The sequence below is a fragment of the Haematobia irritans genome, chromosome 5, assembly GCF_050003625.1.
Source record: "Haematobia irritans isolate KBUSLIRL chromosome 5, ASM5000362v1, whole genome shotgun sequence".
In the NCBI taxonomy this organism is placed as follows: Eukaryota; Metazoa; Arthropoda; class Insecta; order Diptera; family Muscidae; genus Haematobia; species Haematobia irritans.
Genome location: NC_134401.1, coordinates 53,109,929 through 53,133,764, shown reverse-complemented (window position 1 = coordinate 53,133,764; position 23,836 = coordinate 53,109,929). Strand labels below are relative to the sequence as shown.

The window sequence follows — 23,836 nt, the reverse complement described above, 5'->3', positions numbered from 1 at the left end:
AATTTTAATTTAATTTGGCCAAGAGTAAATTTATATTTTTACTTGTATTAATTTATTACAGTTAAATTTCACTTTTTTCAATCACCAAATTATAAAAACATTTAACTAGAAAAATTTGACAAAAATAATTTGGTTCTAATAATCTAATTTAATTTCTTTTTTGTGTGAATTTAATTGAGATAAGTTTAAATTAATTAAACTGAGTTGAAATTTATATTGATATTCTTAATTAAATTTAATTTTATTTTACTATTTGCTGATATAAATTTGTTACATTTTTTCTATTTAATTTTTATTTTATAATAAAAATTATTTTTTATTTTACTATTATCTGAGATAACGTTGCTTCCGCTAATTTACTTTACTTAGTTAAAAAAAAACGTTTGTTTCTTGGTGAAATTAATTTAGATTAACTAAATTTATTTGAATTTTTGTTTTTCCAAGTTTAATATTTTTTATAAAATGCATTTATTATCTTTTGTATTTTAAATATTATTTGTTTATTATTATTATTTCTGAAATACTGATGCTGGCAATATTTTATTTCTTTTTATGTTGATGTTAAGAATAATTATTTTTACGTAAAATAATATTTTCTACTAAAATGTTATAGCATATAATATGCAATACCATATAATATGCAAAAAGAACTAACTATACTTTAAAATTATAAAAAAAAAAGTTTTTGCCACTCAACAATTTTATTAATTTTTTAGATTTTTTGTTTTTAGATTTTTTAAATAAATTTTTTTTTAAAGAAAGTAAAAAATAATGTTTTTTTTACCATTTGACACATTATTTGCTAGACATAATGACTCATTTGGAATATAATTATGTGAATTTAAAGGTTATATGAATATGTCAATGAGAATGATAGCACTCCATGTTTGTGTTTTTTGAAACTCCTTTCAATTCTGAATGCTAACATTGACTTTTCCTAGGGTGTTATTAACACCAACAGACAACCAAAGCTACCACGGAGATGGTCCACTTGTATAACCTGTATGAGATATTAAACACGGCCAGGAGACAAGACAAAAGCTAACAAAGGACCTGTTTACATGTCCTTCCCCTCTGGAAGATTTCGATGGTGTAATGTTTGTTGGCAAATACACTCGTATGTACATGGCACCTATAATCATGTGAATGGATGTAAATATGCTGCTCTTTGTCGTTCCCGGGGTCGTTCCTGCTAGACAATCAGAGGATTGTGAGAAATGGAAGGAACATTTACATAAACATATAATAGCATTATTATGGGGACCATGTTCACCATGTTTAAGAAGAAGAAAACAGACAAGTGCTACCATAAAGTGTTCCTATACTCTGGTCATATATGGAAATATGCTATGAGCGAGGTATAATGGAGGCATGCTATGCCCTTTTGTTGGTTTGTTAAATGTTTTTAAACCATATTTTTGTTGTCTGAACTTTGTGAAGGCATCGTAAATAAAGGGCAACCAAGGAAACCGAAACAGCTTTTGTAAAATACTCCCCCCCCCCCCCCCCCCCTTAGTCATCCCTTTTCTTTTTCGCATAAATCACGTTCATTATATTTTGCATACGATTTATTTACCTATCGACCTTGTCAATTAGTAAAGAGTTGTAAGCTTTTCTCATACAGACCTAGCAGAGGACCTATGGTGAAAATGTGAAAAATTAAAAAAAACAACTCCAACATTGAAAATACATTGCACCAAAGATTATAAAGACTACCAGGGACGCAACAAAAAAAAAAATGGACAAACAAAAATTGAATGCAGTCCCATCCAATCATCCAGTTTTGGTGTAAATTTCTTTCTCTTTGTTTTTGTTCATTTTGTTTTTTGTTCAGGTTATTGTAAAGGATAAAGGACTATTACAGTCATCATAGCAAGCAAGCAAGCAAACAGATTTACACCATTCTACCGGTATCATACTCGTATCGTAACGCATATAAATAAATGTGATCTGTTGTTCACTTTTGTGTTTATAACTTTTAAATAAAAAGTTATTGCTACGTATTTGCTATCTTTTGTAATATAAATTACATTTATTACATTTCGATCAAAGGGACTAGGGAGGGAAGTGGTAAAAGGACTATAAATAAATACAATTTAAACACCTTTTAAATGGTGGGGAATAAAATGCAATATTAAATATTTTTATGGGTATTACGATTGGCGAGGAAATGTACATAAAATTCTTTGATACATAAAATTATAGGTGATTTTCAATAAAATTAATAAATATTGCAAAAAAACTACAATTTAATAAATAGGAAAATTATCAATATTTAAATTGTTTTCTTTTATTTGTTCCTTCTGTGTTAAATAAAACTGAAATAAATTTGAAATAAAAATCAATTACTTTTACCATAAAATAATGATCTCAAGCTCAAATATATAATTGATGATGAAATTAAATTAAACTAAATTAAATTAAATTAAATTAAATTAAATTAAATTAAATTAAATTAAATTAAATTAAATTAAATTAAATTAAATTAAATTAAATTAAATTAAATTAAATTAAATTAAATTAAATTAAATTAAATTAAATTAAATTAAATTAAATTAAATTAAATTAAATTAAATTAAATTAAATTAAATTAAATTAAATTAAATTAAATTAAATTAAAGTAAATTAAATTAAATTAAATTAAATTAAATTAAATTAAATTAAATTAAATTAAATTAAATTAAATTAAATTAAATTAAATTAAATTAAATTAAATTAAATTAAATTAAATTAAATTAAATTAAATTAAATTAAATTAAATTAAATTAAATTAAATTAAATTAAATTAAATTAAATTAAATTAAATTAAATTAAATTAAATTAAATTAAATTAAATTAAATTAAATTAAATTAAATTAAATTAAATTAAATTAAATTAAATTAAATTAAATTAAATTAAATTAAATTAAATTAAATTAAATTAAATTATATTAAATTAAATTAAATTAAATTAAATTAAATTAAATTAAATTAAATTAAATTAAATTAAATTAAATTAAATTAAATTAAATTAAATTAAATTAAATTAAATTAAATTAAATTAAATTAAATTAAATTAAATTAAATTAAATTAAATTAAATTAAATTAAATTAAATTAAATTAAATTAAATTAAATTAAATTAAATTAAATTAAATTAAATTAAATTAAATTAAATTAAATTAAATTAAATTAAATTAAATTAAATTAAATTAAATTAAATTAAATTAAATTAAATTAAATTAAATTAAATTAAATTAAATTAAATTAAATTAAATTAAATTAAATTAAATTAAATTAAATTAAATTAAATTAAATTAAATTAAATTAAATTAAATTAAATTAAATTAAATTAAATTAAATTAAATTAAATTAAATTAAATTAAATTAAATTAAATTAAATTAAATTAAATTAAATTAAATTAATAAAAATAAATTAATAAAAATTAAAAAATAATAATTTTAATATAACAAAAGAATGTTTTCAATCTCAAATATATAATTGATTTTTATTTTAAAAAATTTACATTAATTTTTGTGTGTTTTTTGATCTTTTATTTAAATAAAAATCAATTATTTTTATTTAAATAAAAATCATTTAAAAAAAGGATGATCTCAATCATATATGTAAGTGATTGTTATTTAAAAATATTTATGTTATTTATTTATTTATTTTATTTATTGAACACTTATTTCATGATACATTTATTTGTGTTTGGTTCGATATTTTATTCGTTAAAAAAGAGTTGTATTTTTTTTAAAGAAATCACTTCAAACATTTATAGAAATTGAATAGAAATTATGAGTAACATTGTTTTTACGTTTAAATATCTGTGGGCATAAATCCATTCTAGAAAAATTGCGAATTGTTGAAAATATTTGAAAAAATCATAAAAAGTTATAAAAATTATTTATTTGGCAAAATATTATAATTTTTTTTTAATTCACATCCGATATACTGAATTAGTATCAGACCTTAAGAAGTGATGCAAATTTAGTGCAACGGTGGACATCCGCCCTATGACATGTCCATGTTAAATTCAGCGATCCCCTTAGAACTCTTCGACATTTTTTTTGTTTTAATTTTTAGTCGTTATTGTTTCATTTTTAGCGAGGCTAAGGGCTGTTGGCATGGGTATTAACTATTCCCCGGAAGTTTATGGAAATGCCCTAGATTTCTTAGACGGTCTTTGAAATTTTATGATTTTTTGACTCTTCTCTTTCGGTCGTTACTGGTTTAAGAAGTTTCGTCCCCTTTTTAAGCGCCGAATACGCATTTTAAATGATGGTTGTGGACATATCCTACATGACGTTGGGTACCGCATTAAGAACAAGCGTGATACTTCAGAGCAGTAGTTGATGCTATTTAAGGGCAAGAAGAAAATGATCTGCATTGTTTTCCTTCGCCAGGAATCTAAGAAATTTTGAACAAAACAACTATCGAATGTGCTGCCAAAAAGGTAAGATTAACCCATCGTCAAGAAAGTTTACAGTTTTCTTGGATTCGCTAGTTGTGATCAGTATCGCCCATCTGGAGAAGAGTAAAACTTGATTTTGGCCCAATTCGGTAGAGGCCTTTGCGGCCTTCAAATAAATGTCTAATTCAAATGATTTAAAAAATTGGAGCATCAAAGTTGTGGTCACACACACTCACACTCATATTCAATGTGTTACAAACGGGAAGTCAATAAAGATGGACAATCTAATTAAATTTTGAAAAACATGTATTTAAGATTGGCATAGCTATGGGGAGGCTAACCAGAAACTACTGACCCAATGCCCCTTAATATTTGCCATCCCCCTCCCTAATTTATATTTTCAGATTATGCTAGGGTACTTTAATCTATTTGATTTTACATACTGTCTCCCTTCATGTTCTTAAAATCTTCAAAAACTGAAATTTTTAAATTTAAAAATCGTCACAATCATTATTTATATCTTAATTTATATTTTTCGTTTGTGCTGGGGTGACTGAATTCATTTCTTTTTTATATACAGCCTTCCTTCTTATTCCTTAAATCATTAAAAATCGCTTTTGGGACAAAAATCGTCATTATTAATTTTTTAGTCATTGTTGGCAATACTGCATGTAGTATCATTGAGCTACGTTGTGTGACGATACGTTTCGCATTTTACATGGAGATGTTTTTCAACTCTGTTTTGAGAGAAGAGCTGAGAAGAGAACTTGAATGATTTCTCTTTGATTATAATCATTGTATTCCTAGATCAAAATGAATAGAATTTTCATACCAACGAAAATCTATATTTTCGAAACGAAAAAAAATCAAAATTCTACAAAGTTATGAAAGTTAACTTTCAATATATGATCGATCCTTAACATAGAAAGAGATACTATGTAAACGAGATTTTCTTGTCTACAATAATGGGAGAAACCCTTCATATTCGACAATAAAACCTCTCTTTCTCTCTTCGTTAGTCACAATGCTCTAACAACAACCGCATAACTTCAATAGTGTCATCATTGTTTGCTGTTTTTTGATAACGGTAACAAACATAAGAGCCGCCCTCGTTAAGAACAATTCGAGAAAAGTTTTCCATTCGAAGTCCCTTCTTTTCGATTGCATTGAGGATATTTTAGGATAGGAAGAAAGAGGAAAGTTTTCAAGTGATTTGTAGTTACTTTGGAGAGCCCCCTCCTTATGAATTGGTTGAAAGTTTGCAGTAAAACAATTCAATTTTCAAGTTTCAATATAAATACAATAAAGATGACGACAATGTTGATGACGTTGACGTTGGCAATGTGAGGCAAAGGAAAAAAGGCGTTTATGAAAAGCCAATTAAACGTTAGATTTCAAGCAAGGACTATAGCCATGAAATACAAATATCAAGTAAAACAATAAAAAAATACACCAAAACATACACAAACATATATACATACGTACATTCATACAACCATGAAGGACATTTCCATGGACATCCAGAGTATTAAATAAAATATCATGGAAGAATACAAAATAAAAAAAAAAAACAAAAATTGGATAGTAGAGTAAGCAATGAGGCACAAAACCTAGCTAAATGGATTGACATTTACAAATGTTTGTTGATGTTTTTTTTCGTTTCTTTTATACATCTATAAAACGGAAGCGGAAACGGAAAAGCTACCAGTCGAGTCGATTCCTTTTTTCTAGTGATGTTTAAATTTCAAATGTTTTGTTGTTCACCGTTTTGTTTTATGATTCATTAAAGAAAACCTATTTAAAATAATTTAATATTTTTAAATTTTAGGATTTTTTCAAACAATCGCATAATATTTTTAGTTTTTTTTTTTTTAATTGTATGCCTTAGTTTTTGTTTAGTTTTTCTTCTTTTTCTTCACCTTAACAATTTCCCATTGACACTATCACTTGTGGTTGTATTCCTATTCGTATTATTAGAATTGGGCCCAGTCGTTTGCAAAAAACCCGCGGTCATTTTTACGTATTGCCTATGTTCTTCGCGTCTTACACTTTCGTTTTCTGTATGTTTAGCGTTTCTTAATACAAACATCTCACTGGCTAAACATCTCTACTTCTACTAATAGGAGGCCTAAAGCTTTTGAGTACAATAAACTCCAAACAACACCACCAAAAAAAAAAAAAAACAAGGAATCCTCTCCTTCCGTTAGCCCTCTCCGCTGGTCATAGAAAGAAATATAATTTTTGGAACACAAAACATTTCATTGAACTTGAAAAATCAACCCCGAACACAAACAGTAAATAGAAAAAATGTCAGAATAAAAACAAAGAAAGCTAAATAAGATGACTTTACTGGCGCTCTCAAGCCTTCGAAATTCCCCCCACAAATAACACCACTCTTTGGATAGCCTAAGGATGCTAAAAACGAACGCTCTGGGTGGATGAAATGAATGAAGTTCACAAAATAAAATAAGCCCCCAAAATTCACCCCCACAAAAGAAAATAACAAAATAAAATGTTTATCCCAAAAGACTGAAGGCACTGTGAGAAATTAAAGAAAAACTTTTTGTTATATTTTTTATTTAATTTAGAGAGAAATTTAATTTAATTTAATTTAATTTAATTTAATTTAATTTAAATTAAATTAAATTAATGTAATTTAATTTAATTTAATTTAATTTAATTTAATTTAATTTAATTTAATTTAATTTAATTTAATTTAATTTAATTTAATTTAATTTAATTTAATTTAATTTAATTTAATTTAATTTAATTTAATTTAATTTAATTTAATTTAATTTAATTTAATTTAATTTAATTTAATTTAATTTAATTTAATTTAATTTAATTTAATTTAATTTAATTTAATTTAATTTAATTTAATTTAATTTAATTTAATTTAATTTAATTTAATTTAATTTAATTTAATTTAATTTAATTTAATTTAATTTAATTTAATTTAATTTAATTTAATTTAATTTAATTTAATTTAATTTAATTTAATTTAATTTAATTTAATTTAATTTAATTTAATTTAATTTAATTTAATTTAATTTAATTTAATTTAATTTAATTTAATTTAATTTAATTTAATTTAATTTAATTTAATTTAATTTAATTTAATTTAATTTAATTTAATTTAATTTAATTTAATTTAATTTAATTTAATTTAATTTAATTTAATTTAATTTAATTTAATTTAATTTAATTTAATTTAATTTAATTTAATTTAATTTAATTTAATTTAATTTAATTTAATTTAATTTAATTTAATTTAATTTAATTTAATTTAATTTAATTTAATTTAATTTAATTTAATTTAATTTAATTTAATTTAATTTAATTTAATTTAATTTAATTTAATTTAATTTAATTTAATTTAATTTAATTTAATTTAATTTAATTTAATTTAATTTAATTTAATTTAATTTAATTTAATTTAATTTAATTTAATTTAATTTAATTTAATTTAATTTAATTTAATTTAATTTAATTTAATTTAATTTAATTTAATTTAATTTAATTTAATTTAATTTAATTTAATTTAATTTAATTTAATTTAATTTAATTTAATTTAATTTAATTTAATTTAATTTAATTTAATTTAATTTAATTTAATTTAATTTAATTTAATTTAATTTAATTTAATTTAATTTAATTTAATTTAATTTAATTTAATTTAATTTAATTTAATTTAATTTAATTTAATTGAATTGAATTGAATTGAATTGAATTGAATTGAATTGAATTGAATTGAATTGAATTGAATTGAATTGAATTGAATTGAATTGAATTGAATTGAATTGAATTGAATTGAATTGAATTGAATTGAATTGAATTGAATTGAATTGAATTGAATTGAATTGAATTGAATTGAATTGAATTGAATTGAATTGAATTGAATTGAATTGAATTGAATTTAATTTAATTTAATTTAATTTAATTTAATTTAATTTAATTTAATTTAATTTAATTTAATTTAATTTAATTTAATTTAATTTAATTTAATTTAATTTAATTTAATTTAATTTAATTTAATTTAATTTAATTTAATTTAATTTAATTTAATTTAATTTAATTTAATTTAATTTAATTTAATTTAATTTAATTTAATTTAATTTAATTTAATTTAATTTAATTTAATTTAATTTAATTTAATTTAATTTAATTTAATTTAATTTAATTTAATTTAATTTAATTTAATTTAATTTAATTTAATTTAATTTAATTTAATTTAATTTAATTTAATTGAATTGAATTGAATTGAATTGAATTGAATTGAATTGAATTGAATTGAATTGAATTGAATTGAATTGAATTTAAGTTAAGTTAATTTAATTTAATTTAATTTAATTTAATTTAATTTAATTTAATTTAATTTAATTTAATTTAATTTAATTTAATTTAATTTAATTTAATTTAATTTAATTTAATTTAATTTAATTTAATTTAATTTAATTTAAGTTAATTTAATTAAATTAAAAAACCGCAATTTCATATAGTTTAATTTAATTTAGTTTTGTTTAATTTAATGTTATTTTTGTGTGATTATTTTATTTCAGTGTATGACACCACCGCTTATTCTCTACACGCAGTATTACGCATTTTACGTTTATTGTCTAGGCTTTTTGGGGGATGGTTGGTTTAGGTTAGCTATACCGACCGATACCGATGGGATGACATGAGATGCTATACGCTTGGTTGAATACTCAAGGAAGAAGCTTTTTTCCTTAGAAGGCTCCCTCTCGAAAAAGGTTGGAGTCTTTCTACAGAAGCAAAGCAAATAAACATTACGACTTTCCATAAGGGTTTCTCTAAAGTTAATCAACAAAACCAAAAGGACTTCATGGTCGAGAAATAAAAACAAATATCAAACTTAAGAAGAGTTTTTGTTTATTTGTTTTTTTTTTTTTGGGGGGGTATGAATGAATGCAAAGAAGAAAAAATGAGTGAGAGTGTAATTTTATTTAGTAATTTTGAGTGATTTTTTTTTTGACTATGAAATTTTTTATTCACTCATTGGCAAAAAAGAGAAATGAGAGCAAAAAAATCCCATGTAAATATAACAAATATTTGGTCTCATATTTTTAGATGGTGTTGACAGGGAGTCTGTTAGAAAAGCCTTTAGGCCTACTCTGAAAAACTGTGTAACTGATAAGAACACCTTAAGCTAGCACGTCTATATTAATGGTCTCATCTCATCTCATGATTGTTAAGAGCATGAAATTGTTTTGTAGCGTCGAAAAGAAAAAAATCCCTACTTCAGAATGTAAGATTTTTCCCAAGAATCGGGATTTTTTTTGTGTTGCTTAAGAGGGCAAAGAGGGAAACTTCAAACGAGATATTTATGAGATAGAAGGCATTGACTTTTGTTGATGTCTGGATTAAGAGAGTCACGTGTTTTTTTTTGTTTTGTGGATATTTAGAAAGCCGGTAAGAAGTTTTTTATGTGTGTGTTTGTGTATGTTAGGAGGTATACGCAGCAAGTGGAAAATACTGCTGTAGGTGAAGTTCTTGTTATGATTACCATCAAAGATATTTTATTGAAAGTAATGAGCTACTTGACAAGCTATTTAAAATAGGCGTGAAAATATTAAGGTGGAGCACTAGAAACTTAAAATTTATAGATTTGGGAATTTTAATTTATTTGATTGTGAAAAATATTGGCGTTATATTTTTTTAGCGTTTTATTGTAATTGCATTTATAGACATTGACAAAAATGCTTCGTTTTGTTTTTTGGGTCCCACTCTATGTGTTGTGCCGATTGCCTTCAAGGGAATTACAAACGAAAAACTAGAAATTATGGACATAAGCGTTGAATATTAAGCGGACAAAAAAGAACAAAATGTTCTTGCAAAAGTGGTAATTTTGAAGAAATAGAAATTATGGACATAAGCGTTAAGTATTTAACGGATAAAAAAAATTATCGTAACAGATTACCGGTTGTTTTTGTTGTTGTTATTCTACATAGCACACTTTTAACTCAATCAAAAAAAAATAATAATAATAATAAGCGCTTCTAATTCTATTGATATTTGCGCCCATTGATATTAAAGAAATCGCATGACGCCAAATCAGAAGAATTCGGTGGATGGGCATAAGTTCAGAGTCTAATTGTAGCAATTTGATCCTGGCGGGGCTGAAGACAAGAGGTGTTGAGATATCGTAGATAAAAAATCCTTTGCTTCTTCCCCAAATGGGATTGATTTTCTTCAATTCAAGGTCGAGAGGGCCCAATGATTCGGCATAGAAGGTAGCCGATAGGTATTACACCTTGTAAATCTCCGAAAACGATGGCCATTGCCATTGTGGCTCCTTAGGATAGTCTTCGCTTTATTTGGAGCCCATTCAATAGCTGCAGTCCACTGCTTCCACGATTTATTGATCTCTGGTTTATAGGAGTTGGACGCTTCTTTAACAACTTTAAACGCAGCTATGAAATGTTGTCACGATTATGATTGTGACAGAAGCACGGTAATTTTATTGCGTTCAATATTTTTTGAAATTTTTCTTTGACTTCATTTAAATGAGTTTGAATAAAATTGTGGACTGTGGACTGTGTGGCTAAAGTTTTGAGATTACTTTTAAGCAGCGTTGCCAATTTGGCTTTTCTGGTCTTCAGATCTTCTTTTATTTTTGGTATGTTTTTAAAGAAATATGGATCTGGGGCTTTCTCTAAACTTTGATACCAATATATGAACCTCCATATATTTTAAGGCTCAATTTAAATATTAACAACCATTCCCGCCGTGATTTTTGGTACAAAAAATATTAAGGTTTTTTTTTGGGGAAAATCTAGCGGTGTTTGGTGAAACAATTCTGGGAACGCTGTGTTTAAATAGTAATACACTGATATAAAAGATTTGTAATATTAACGAAATTTCGAAACGAAATTTCATATATACAACTATACATTTCTTTATAATAATGATTTTTGTATTAAATAACGAAACACTTCATTCCATTAATGAACATAAGACATTTTCGTTATGTCAATAAAAACAAAAACTTGTAAAAATGTAAAAATTGTAAAATTAAAAACAAAAAATGTTGTTGGCTAAATTTTAATGAATTTTTTAAGTGTACATTTATTGTTGTTAAAGAATTTGATATTATTTCCTTTCGCACAAATAATATAATTTTTTTTTATTTTTATTGACTTAATTTTAACCAATAGCCTTTGCGTATGCAATTTCATTAAAATTGGGCAAAAATTCCGCAAACTAATGAATATTCTATAAAGATCTAAATAGTGAAACATTTCGTATTATTAAGGAAAAATTTCAATGGCTAGTTGAAAGTGAACATTTCGAATGTCTTAAGTTTCATAACATTTTCTTTGAGTATAGTGCGAAGTGATTTTTTAAATAGAAACATTTCCTAATAGTAATGAACATTTTCTTTTTCAAATGAGAATTATGTCAATTGAAAATTTTCATTGGCTCAATTTTAAGGAAATTTTCTTTGTTCACAATCAAAATGTTTAATAATTATTTTTTTTCTTCTTATAAAAATTTTTATTGGCTCTTTAAATTTGTATTGGCCTAATTTTAACCAAATATTATTTTTATATGGAATTTTATTATAATTGAGAACAAATAAACGAATGAATATTCTATTAATATCTCAATAATGAAACATTTCGTATTATTAACGAACATTTTCATTGGCTTAATGAAAGCGAACATTTTTTTTTGGCTTAATAATTTTATAACATAATTTTGATATTTTCTTTGAATTGATATTTTAAATAGATTTTTTTATATTTTGAATTTTCGAATTAAATAACGAAACATTTTCTAATAGTAATGAACATTTTCATTATGCCAATGAGAATTATGTCAATTAAAAATTTTCGTTGGCTCAATTTTAAGGAAATTTCTTTTGTGGTTACATTTCTTGTTATTAATGAATTTTCATTGCCACAATCAAAATATTTAATTATTAATTTTTCCCCTTATAAAGTTTTAATTTTCAGTGGCTTTTCAAATTTTTCATATATTCTTTGTTTATGGAATTTCATTAAAATTGAGCACAATAAACTAATGAATATTCTATAAATATTTTAATAGTGAAACATTTCGTATTATTAACGGATACTTTCATAGGCTCAATGAAATCGAACATATCTTTTTTTTTTTTAATTTTGATACTATTTTCTTTGTGTATGGAATATCCGAACTAATTTCTTTATATTTTGAATTAAAATTAAAACAAAAAACAATTTTGTAATACTTAAGAATTTTGTTATATTTTTTCCATATTTGTATTATTATAATATGGACCTATTGCTATCTTAATGGGGCCTTGACACGTTAGATATAATTTATAAATTTCCTAGAAATTTCCTTTACATTAAAATGCAGGTTGGTATATTATTATAAGAAATATTAAATTTAATAACCAAGCACTTCATAATATTAACGAAAACGTTCCTAAATTGTTAGTTCAATTTTATTAGAATTTTCTTTGTGTATATATTTGATTTTATTGTAAGGGAAAATTGTACTCTCGAATTATTTCGATGTAAATTCACTTATTTATTTTAGAAAAGAATTTTTTACCGATTTTTAATTTTATAAAAATGTTCTATCATTTCACTTTGCAAATATCTATCAAACTATCAATTTCTCATACATACTTGCTTTGATCCACAACGGGTTGCATCCAAGCTCTAGCGCCCAAAGGTTCCTCCTTCAATGAAGTCATTGGTCCCCGGGGCTGATTTAAATCGGCAGCAGTTGGTGGCAAACCAAACATTAGGCCACTGGCGGTACGAGGAGCCGCTGTGGGATATAATTTGCGACCCCATTCCAAATCTAATGTAGGCCAGGGTGAAGCCGAGCTAAAACCCGGCACAGGTTCGTCGGAACGCATATTGTAAAGCGTTGTCAGTTTAAGATCACACAACACAGATATAAATAAAAATTTAAGAGAAGATCAAAGAGCAAAGTTTGGGAGAACTAAATGTTTTGCTGTTGTTTTTGTTTCCTTCTTCTATTAATTAGAGATAGTCCAGGGATTTGATTATGATTTTATTGTTGTTGTTGTCGTAACACTTTCGTTTTGATTGATTTTCGATTTAATGGGAATTTTTGTTTTTTACTATTAAACACAAACACACACGTACACTATATCTAATAGCTGTGGGAATTATCGACACTATTTGAAGCCTTTTGAAGATGGGTCTCTTTACACGACTACCGTTGTGGGTGAGAGATAATGGTGATGATCAGGGGAGAACTCTATAGGATAATTGTTTGGTTGTTTTTTATTTATCAATGCCCCTTGGAGAATTTGGGAATTTTCAAATCAACTTGTCTGCTATGGCTGATGGTATTGGTAGGTAACTCAAAACAACAATATCACACTCTCTATAGGTTTTGCAATTTCTGTAAGAGCGTGTGTGTGAGAGCAATCATTTATAGGTTTATGGTAGTAGAGGTAACAAAACACACACTTTTGGTAATTCCCGTTTAAAGAGTCACAAAACACAATTGTAAGCGCGGCCGAACTACCGTCCCGAGTGGCATTTAAACCCCAACTGAATCCCGCAATGCGATGATGTTATGAAACGACGACAATCTTATGATATGTCTGCTGCTAGCTGCTTTGCTGACTCCTAGGTTGGTTGGTTTTCTCGTTAGGTCTGTCGGTCAATTGCCGCCGCGCGCACTCTACACGCACATACACTTTAGCACACACACACACAAGTAATACACACTTGGTTCGTTTGGCAATACAGTACAACCACCAAAGTGCGCAGCACACCAGAGCAACAACCAACAACAAAACCCAGTGACAGAGGTGGAACACAGTGGCAAAATGTGGCACATAAGCGCAAAAGGCAAGGCAAAGGCGTTGTAGAAAATGAACAATGGTAACGGCAACAACAACAACAACAACAAAAGCAAAACAGGGGGTGAGTATAGGGGAAGACCGAGAGAAGATAATACGGTTTATGTGTGTTTTTGTAGCCCACTAAGCCACGACCATATCATGTAATACTAAAGTTATTACTTAGACTGCACTATTTCTACTCTATGGGTAGGTCGTTATAGGACTCTTGGTAACGAAACGAAATGGAATTTGAATTTCTTTTTATCGACCTTAGTTTAAAAAAACGACAAGACTACACTAGTTACATTTACCCCTTCACCCACAGTAAATATTATAATTAGTTTTGCAATATGAATAACGGTATTTCCATGTCATTATTACATTAAGCATATTTCTTGGGTATTTTTAATATCATCATTGACCTTTCTTCTCTCTGTCTCTTTGTCTATCTCATGAGATCTTAGTTAATTCTCAATAGTCTAAGATTGTTTTGCTGTTGTAGTTGTATAGAGCCTGCATTACAGTATTTTGAATGACCACTAGCTCGCACACTCTCACTCCATGGCACTCTTGATTATTATACCCCACCTCTCATTAACCGTTTAGTATAAAGCCTAGCCCCCTATTGCAAATGATTATAACAACATCAACAATGCCCAATACTCCAAGTCACCAAACGTGTTGATATGAATCCCCATAGATATGCGCCCTAAGTGAGTACAGGAAAGTAGCAACAACAGCTACAAAACGCAATGAAAACGATTGCTAGTGTCTACTTGCAGGCAACATAGCAACAACAATAACACACAAGATACCGAAGTCTCTCAACCACCTTAAACGAAGAGACAGAGCAACAACTACAACAAACGTTAAACGCCATACAACATGGGTATTAAATAAGGCAACAACAAGAATACATCAACTGGTGGGACTTAAGATAGAAATATAAATAAACAAGTGTCTAAAACGAAAAAAAGAGATAGCATTAAAATGTAAACAACATAGAGTAGGGTATAAGAGAGGGAAAGAGAAAGAGAGACATTCATATTACTACAATACTATAAAGAGGGGAAATCTAACCATTGTATTATGACAAATTCTAATCAACAGAAGCAAAAAAAAACAAAACCTAATTTTTTTATAAATAATTATAAAAATTTAGTTAATTAAATTTCTTCTGCAATTCCAATACAATCTTTCTGGAAATTCCCTTAACACTTTGTCATATTTCCCCATGGAACAATGTGAATAATGAAACCTCCCTTGGTATTGGTGTATAGGCATAAAGCCTTGTGATTGGCCAATAGAAAAGAAAATGAAACAAGCATGCGCTTTACTTGCAAGGAATATGGGAATTGAAATATTTCCTTTGGGTGGAGGGAGGTCGATAATACAGTTTCTGTATTTCCCCTTTTTCAAACTATTTTTGTACATGTAAAGGAATTTTTGAAATGAAATTTTTCTTTTATTTCTCCTTTTCTAATGGAATCCGTTATTTTACAACAACCATAAAGTTGGTTCCCATTGGCCAATAAACTTAGAGAGAGGGAGAATAAAATAGACCTACTCACATATATGGGAAAAATAAAGAGGCATATTCTTTACATAGACTGAGATCTTTAAGATATATATGTGGATTTTCTTGAGATCCGTGACATTTTAACAAGAAAAGACGCCTTTCTTGTTACCAAAAACCATAATAATTCCTAAGATAATGAAGATTTCTTATATGGGGTGGAGCTTGTATTAAAAATGCAAAGGCCATTGTTTCTGTGCGTTTGATATAGACCGACTAACCCAAGAAGCAGAGATGCTTTCACATTGTCCACCTTTGCGCTATATGGGGCCTTGGTGTTTTGGGATTCAAAAGACATCTAATTAAATGTGTGTACTCAAAGAGAGTTAACGGGGTGGGAGTAGAAAGGCAGATCACATCATATCACTGGGTAAACATACACACAAAATGTCCCCGTTAGTTAAGTTGAATATATGGGAAATTTTAATAATCAGGGGTTGTGGGGTGTCTCTCGATGTGTGTGCGTGGGTATGTGAGGCGAGTAAATATTCATTATCCTTTCATTCATTCATTCAGTCACAAAATAATTGTTGACTTAAGCGGAACAAACCACATACTAATCTGGGCAAAACTCCTATGCATATTCGAAAGTCAAAGAACCAGTATTAATAAGGATTAAGTGATTTTGTTTTGTATATATTTTGATTAAAAGACATGCATTTGTCTGCAATGGAATTTCTTTGAAATATTTTTGTATGATTTATTGCAACATGGGAATTTATAAAAAAAAACAAACGAAATGGAATAAATATTTATTAAAATATTATTTTTTTTTATGTGAAACTGCTATGATAACTAATGGATTCTTCATTCAATTTAATAATAAATGAATCCTTTTCATATTGTATTTCTATTGAATCTTTACAAAATTCCATTGTTGCCCGGTGCAAATCGTTGGAAAGGGGGGCACAGAGAAATTTCTAATTCAAGGTCCATATGTGAACTAAAAAATAAAATGGCATCCTGAAACTAGAATGGACTCTCGAAAGTGGATATCGAACTTGAGCACAGAGGTGGTTCTGATGCAAGAACCGTAAACAGAAAAAAATATCACCACATTTTTTCCAATTAAAATTTTAATTGAATTTTAAAAAATATTCAATTAAATAGATATTTAAATTTTTTTAATTGAAAAATCAAACACAACAATTAATTGTATCAATTGAATTTTTAATTGGGACAATTAATTTTTTTCATTGAGTTTGGTGATTGATACTATCATTTTCGTGATTAAAAAATTAATTGGATCAATTAATTTCCTGATTGAGTCAGATTGAGTCAAAAACAAATTGTATGTGTAGGTGAGTTACGTACTGTCACACTGGGCAAATATTTGGCAGAAATCAAAAACGAATTCGTTATACGATTATTTTGCCAAAAAGGAAAAATGTTTGACCCTCATTTTGGTCAAATATTTTCTCAGTGTGAATATACTCTTACAATAAGGTTCCTGATATACAAATACCCGGAAGATGAATATAGAACCTGAACAATTGCCATAAGTAATCCTGGTTCCGTTTCCGAGCAATATCTACGTTATTGCCAATTTAGAAATAGGTGTTTGCCCCTTCTGACCTTGCGTTGAGATTGGGCATGCTTTTGAGATGTCCTCACGTTTGGTTGGTCCTTGAACCAAAATGCTAAAACCTATTGAATGCTATTGGATGTGATATCCCAAGATCATAATTATATATGAAGAGTAGTGATCTGGGGCGGTTGCAACAATGTTCAAACTTTCGCTACTAAAAGCGTTGTCATTTTTAGATTGGATTGGGAAGAGCAGTTGGAACTTGCCCACAACTTGCCGAATAACACAGAAAATTTCATAAAACGATGGGCATGGACCTTCCGACAGCTGAGAGAGTTCTTGGCTTCTTCGTTGCATGTTATCTCGGTTGCCAACCAGTGAATACATGTTTCGGCGACTGTCACGAAACGACACCCAAAATCCCTCGGATTGCACTTAATCAGCGTTAAGCACTTTGAAAAAGTCTCAGGGTTTCGGTTGTTGTCCGGAATGAGAAAGTTCGGCAACCAAGGCGACGATCCTGAAATTTTGTGAATTATATCCTAAAATTTTAAAGAATGTACTACACTATCGTCTTAAATCTGGCGGTGTTGGACAATCCTCGACTTTTGTGCAATTTTTCGGTATTTTAGACTCACATAGACGATTCAGTTCTGGCCGATTCCAAGTTTAGCTCAACGACAAGGGACCTCCTTTTTATAGCCGAGTCCGAATGGCGTTCCATATTGCGCTGGAGCCACTTAGAAAAGCTTTGAAACACTCTGAGATGTCAGCAGTTCAAGGCAAACTGGCTTTCTGCGGCGAAGAAGGTGGACAAGGTGGCTGTACAAAATCTGATGGCAGGTGTCAAGCGTGAGGCCCGGCAATTCGGATTTGGAAAAGCGAAAGCCTAACTGAATATTTTCCTGAATTTTATACTAATTGAACTTGAAAAAGAAATTTAATTTGATTTTTTAAATAAACGATTTCACCGATTTACACGCGTTTTCCCTTCACCAAATTTTGACCGTATCACCCTTTAAGCGTCATTATGGTAGGTGAATCAGTACCATGGAAAGTCTAGTGCGCAATGTGCTCTGAAGTGACTATGTAAGACTTCTTCCAGGAAAGAGTATTAGATCTACGAAAGAAGTGAATAGGAGATGGATAGAGATAGGATAGGATGCTCCGAACGAAATATTTGAGACTTCAAGCAATCCTGTAAACATATAAAAGGGAATAAGACCTCCGGAAGAAGAGAATTAGATAGCGCTAAGATGATGGTAAAGGATAGGAAGTGAGCACAATAGATATAGGAGTGCAATAGGATAAGAATATCGATATGGATGGAATAAAGAAAGATATAGGGATATGATAGCAATAATATAGGAATGCTATAGGCATGGGATAGGGATACGATAGATAGGCTAAGTCTTTTCTGAAGCAAAACAAATGATTCCTGCTCAGATGTAAATGGAAACGTTACCATCATCGTCTTAGAGAACACAATACATGACAAGGATGACAAAATAATCAAGGGAATAACCTATATTATAGCGAAATTGATGATCAAAGGGAAGTTGAAATGGGTGAATCAGGTCCATGAAAAGCTGACCGCGCAGTATGCTCTAAAGGAAAAATGTGAGACTCCTTCCAATCCTGTATAGGAAAGAGAATCAGATCTATGGAACAAGAGAATATGATTGGAATAGGGTGGGTATAGCAAAGTGATGGGATAGGCATATGATAGTGATATGAAGTGAGTAGGATAGATATAGGATTGGATAAGACTACGGATATGATAAAGAAAGAAATAGGGATATGGTAGCAATAGGATAGGGATGGGATAAGATAGGTTAAGTACTTCCTAAGGGGAAAAATTTTGATTTCGGCTCAGATGTAAATGAAAGCGGTACTATCAACGTTTTAGAGAACACTAAGAATGATTAGACCAAAACGATGCCCAAGGAGGTAAAGGCCAGTTTGGCGATAATTAACGACCAAAAGGAAGTTGAAGTAGGTTAATCAGATTCATGAAACCCGGACGTCTCACTATGGTCTGAAACAAAAATGTGAGATTTCTTCGAATCCTTTAAAAAAGGGGATATGTTAGGTTTAGAGAAGGAGTCATATGACTCCGTCCCATGTCCTATGACTACACCTAAGCCAGCAATTGGATTATTGTGCACTATTGTTTTTCTGGTTATACCCCTTAAGAATTCAGTGCTCTCGATGAATTTCTCGATTTATTTCCATTTTACTCCAGAAGGGAGTTTTCGACTCCCAGATGTTGGGACCAGTACACTACCGGGCAGTGACATAAATAATGTTCAAATGTCTCGTCGTCCTCTCCGCATGTGCCACATAAGGTTAGGTTAGGTTAGGTTATGTGGTAGCCCGATGTATTAGGCTCACTTATACTATTCAGTCCAATGTGATACCACAGTAGTGAACTTCTCTCTTATCACTATGTGCCACATAAACTACCATATTATTGACTACACGTAGACGGGGCAAATATCCCCTCATGACTCCAACAGTCCTGCTGATCGTACTCCTATTCTCTTTCAGTAGCTCTCTTATTTTATTCTCTTTTCTTCAAACAGTTTTCCTGAGCGTACCCGTATTCTCTTTCAGTGGCTCTCTTGTTTTGTTCTCAAGGGGATCTCCCCACATGATATTCGTAGTCTCTCCGACCGCTTTACTGTTCCACATGTGCTCGCTTTGCCAATGCCTTTATTTCTCAAGTTTATTTCCCAGTATCCCTGGCTTTTATCGCTGTGTCATTAACACGCTCGTCTCCTTCTATCTCACCATTCTGGTGTAGAAATTTCCAAAACGGTTAATGATTTCACTGTATTGGATGCTATATCTCTTATAGCCATCTAGCTATCAGCGAGAATATTTACACTCAGTGGCCTTGTATTTGTGTTTAGCCATTTGACACATTCAGTGATCCCTCGGATTTCGGGTAGCAGAATTGTATTATGGTCTATGTCTACCCGTTCTATCCCCAAACTTCGCTCCGTCTGTGTAGCAATTGTTAATATAAGATGCTTCTATAAGGGTTCAGTTAAACCATGATTGTCCCTTCGGTATCTGAATTTCCGGTTTTGGTCCCTAGCATTTCTACAGGTATACGATCTTGGAAGCACTCGTAAATCAGATGTGTCTCCTATTTTTACTCCTATTATCCTCTGATAGTTTAATCTGTTCCACATTTGGTATCACGCTCATCGTCGTTATGAATGATTGAATATTAATGTTAATCGTTTCTAAAGGGTGATATGGTCAAAATTTGGTCAAAGGAAAACGCGCGTAAATCGGTGAAATCGTTTATTTAAAAAAATCAAATTAAATTTCTTTTTCAAGTTCAATTAGTATAAAATTCAGGAAAAATATTGAGTTAGGCTTTCGCTTTTCCAAATCCGAATTGCCGGGCCTCACGCTTGACACCTGCCATCAGATTTTGTACAGCCACCTTGTCCACCTTCTTCGCCGCAGAAAGCCAGTTTGCCTTGAACTGCTGCTCGTCCTTAGCAGTTTTGTTTTGGTCTTCTTTAGGTTCCGCTTGACAATAGCCCAGTATTTCTCAATTGGGCGGAGCTCTGGCGTGTTGGGAGGGTTCTTGTCCTTGGGAAACTTCTGCACGTTGTTGACGGCGTACCACTCCATGGCCTTTTTACCGTAATGGCAAGATGCCAAAACCGGCCAAAACAGTATGGAACAACCGTGTTTCTTCAGGAAAGGCAGCAGACGTTTATTCAAACACTCTTTCACGTAAATTTCTTGGTTGACAGTCCCGGAAGCTATGAAAATGCTGCTTTTCAAGCCACAGGTACAGATGGCTTGCCAAACCAGATATTTCTTTGCGAACTTTGACAGTTTTATGTGCTTGAAAATATCTGCTAGCTTTCCCCTTCCTTTTGCCGTATAAAACTCCTGTCTCGGAAGCTGCTTGTAGTCGGCTTTGACGTAGATTTCGTCGTCCATTACCACGCAGTCAAACTTCGTCAGCATCGTCGTGTACAGCCTCCGGGATCGCGCGTTGGCCGTCGTATTTTGTTTATCATCGCGATTTGGAGTCACTACCTTCTTGTAAGTCGATAGTCCGGCTCGTTTTTGGCTCGATGCACGGTTGTAGACGATACACCCAGCTTATTTGCGGCATCTCGGAGAGAGAGGTTAGGGTTTCGCTTGAAACTACCGGCAACTCTCTTTGTCGTCTCAGCGGCTTCCGGTTTTCAATTTCCCCCGATCAAGACTTCCGGGCTGTCGACAAACGTTCCCCAAACACTTTAATTATATTTATAACGGTTGATTTGGCAACTTTTAGCGATTTTGCCAGCTTTGCGTGCGAGTAGCCCGGATTTTCGCGATGCGCGAGCAAAATTTTGATACGCTGCTCTTCTTGCTTGGACGGCATTTTGACAACTGAAGAGTGAATTCCAAAATCAAAATAGGAGCAACATTCTACACACACACCTTCAAAATGAGGGGTGTTCAGGTTTTTTAAATGCGAAATTGAAAGAAATACGTCAAGTTTATATTGACCAAATTTTGACCGTATCACCCTTTACCGTTCTAGTTGACAACATGTCCGTTGGATGCTTTTCTATGCCCTCTTCATGACTTCCAATCCAATTATTTATCAAAGCTTACTCCTAAATGGGGATAGGGTGGGGATAGTATAGGGATAGGATAGGGATAGGAGAGGGATAGTACAGGGAAAGTATAGGGTAAGAATAGGGATGATAGCGGGAATTTGATTCCAGATCAGCTGTAAATTAAAGAGTTAACAACATCGTGTTAGAGAATACAAAGCATGACGTTGCTGACAAGATGCGGCATTACGAAATTGATGATTAAAAGGAAGTTGAAAAAGCTGAATATGATTCACGGAAAACTGACGTCACATGGGCCGAAGGAAATTTTGAGACACTCCAATAAAAATATGAAAAAGAATCAGATCTTCGGAAGAGGAGATTTGGATAGGAACAGGGATAGGAATTGGATAGAACTAAGCTTTAGGGGTAGGATAGGTATGTTATAGATATAGGCTATAAAACATATAGGGATATAGAACAGCGACGAGATAGAGATACCCAGCAAAAAAGTGCCACCAAAAAAGTAATGGAAATGTTCTGTTTGGATCCAGAAGTCCTGCCAAATAGAATCAGAAGCAATCAATTGCACATGGGATTGTTATAGAGTAGAAGTCATATTTTTAAGCGTCCACTGCATTCATTTCGCATTAATTCTTTAAATGTGATGATATTTCAGTTCTGGCTGTGTTTTATAGCCACTAAAGCCACTTCTTGTGAAGAACTTCCAAATTTTGTTTTGCTTGGTAGCTTACAAAATAATTATGGATCAATCTCCTGGACCTTTTTTCAGTTTCAAAACTTATTGGACACTTTCTTTGGATTCGCTCAAAAAACATGACTTCAAACAAACCATTGATCACCCTCGCAGGAGTTTTCAATGAACTGGAGATTTTTGTTTTTCAAATAACTGTCCTTTTTAATCCTTTTAGAGTGAAACTCTAAATTCTCAAAATATACCAAACAGTGCGTTTCACGCCTCTCATGATTATTTGATGATACACCACACATTAACCCACTGAAGACTTGTACTCTCATCGATGAAAGGGGATTTCAAGGAATAACCAAAATACAGGCAAAAAGTCAAGCCACATCATAAGCGTACAAATTGAATTGTTTCGCTTAGTTAAAATTTGTGGTTTTACAAAGAAAAATCACACCCAAAAACCAGTACGAAATACAGCACACCAGGAAGCGGAATAGATTGATGGACAGACGAAGAAATGGAGGGTCTCTAACTGACTTGCTGATTTAACTAACGAATATGGTGAAACAGTGGCGGCAGCACTCGCATCGCTGATGATTTTTGGGTTCATACTGCGGTGAAGGGATGTGTCATGGCTTTAAAGGGTGTGAAAATGTGTAAGTCTTTATTTGATCCTTGTTTTACAGAAGATTTTTACCGAGAGATTTTTCCTCTGTACCCTCTTTTGCTGCTGCTTGATTTGAACAGAACAAGTCACTGTTTGTGTGTGTGTGTCGTATGCACAATGGCTAAATGTATACAAATTAAAAACAACAACATCAACAACATTAGTGTGGTATTTGTTTTTGTTTTGTATGCTTCGACTTCTTCTTGTTGTTTTGGCCTTTGTGGCTTTGGTGGTTTTTGTCGTTGGCCCTTTTGCTTTATACTCTCATTGTATCAAGTTCTTGTTGTTGTTGTTGGTTTTTTCAAGTTCTCTTGATGTGTGTATGCATGAGTATAGCGTTAAAATTCCCTAATGGGATTAACACACCCCTACAATTAGAATTGTAGGCAAAGGCAACAAAAGGGGTCATCATTATCGTTATCAACACCACGGATGGTGAGAGTAACCAACTAGAAAATCCCCCAACCACACAACAACAAGCCAAAGAGAAAATAACGGCAGGTTAATTTATATAGTGATATTGGTATGCAGTGAGAAATTGA

At 29.9% G+C, this 23,836-nt stretch overlaps 1 protein-coding gene across 1 annotated transcript in view; it reads right to left on the bottom strand.

Annotated features, from left to right (window-relative positions):
* The window catches only part of LOC142238668 (transcription factor collier), a 96,471-nt gene extending 82,544 nt beyond the window's left edge, over positions 1 to 13,927 (bottom strand). Inside the window, exon 1 of the mRNA XM_075310369.1 lies at positions 13,036 to 13,927. Coding sequence (XP_075166484.1) covers positions 13,036 to 13,271 — 236 coding nt within the window. The 5' untranslated portion in view covers positions 13,272 to 13,927. The remainder of the gene's footprint in view (positions 1 to 13,035) is intronic.
* Positions 13,928 to 23,836: the final 9,909 nt, after the last annotated feature.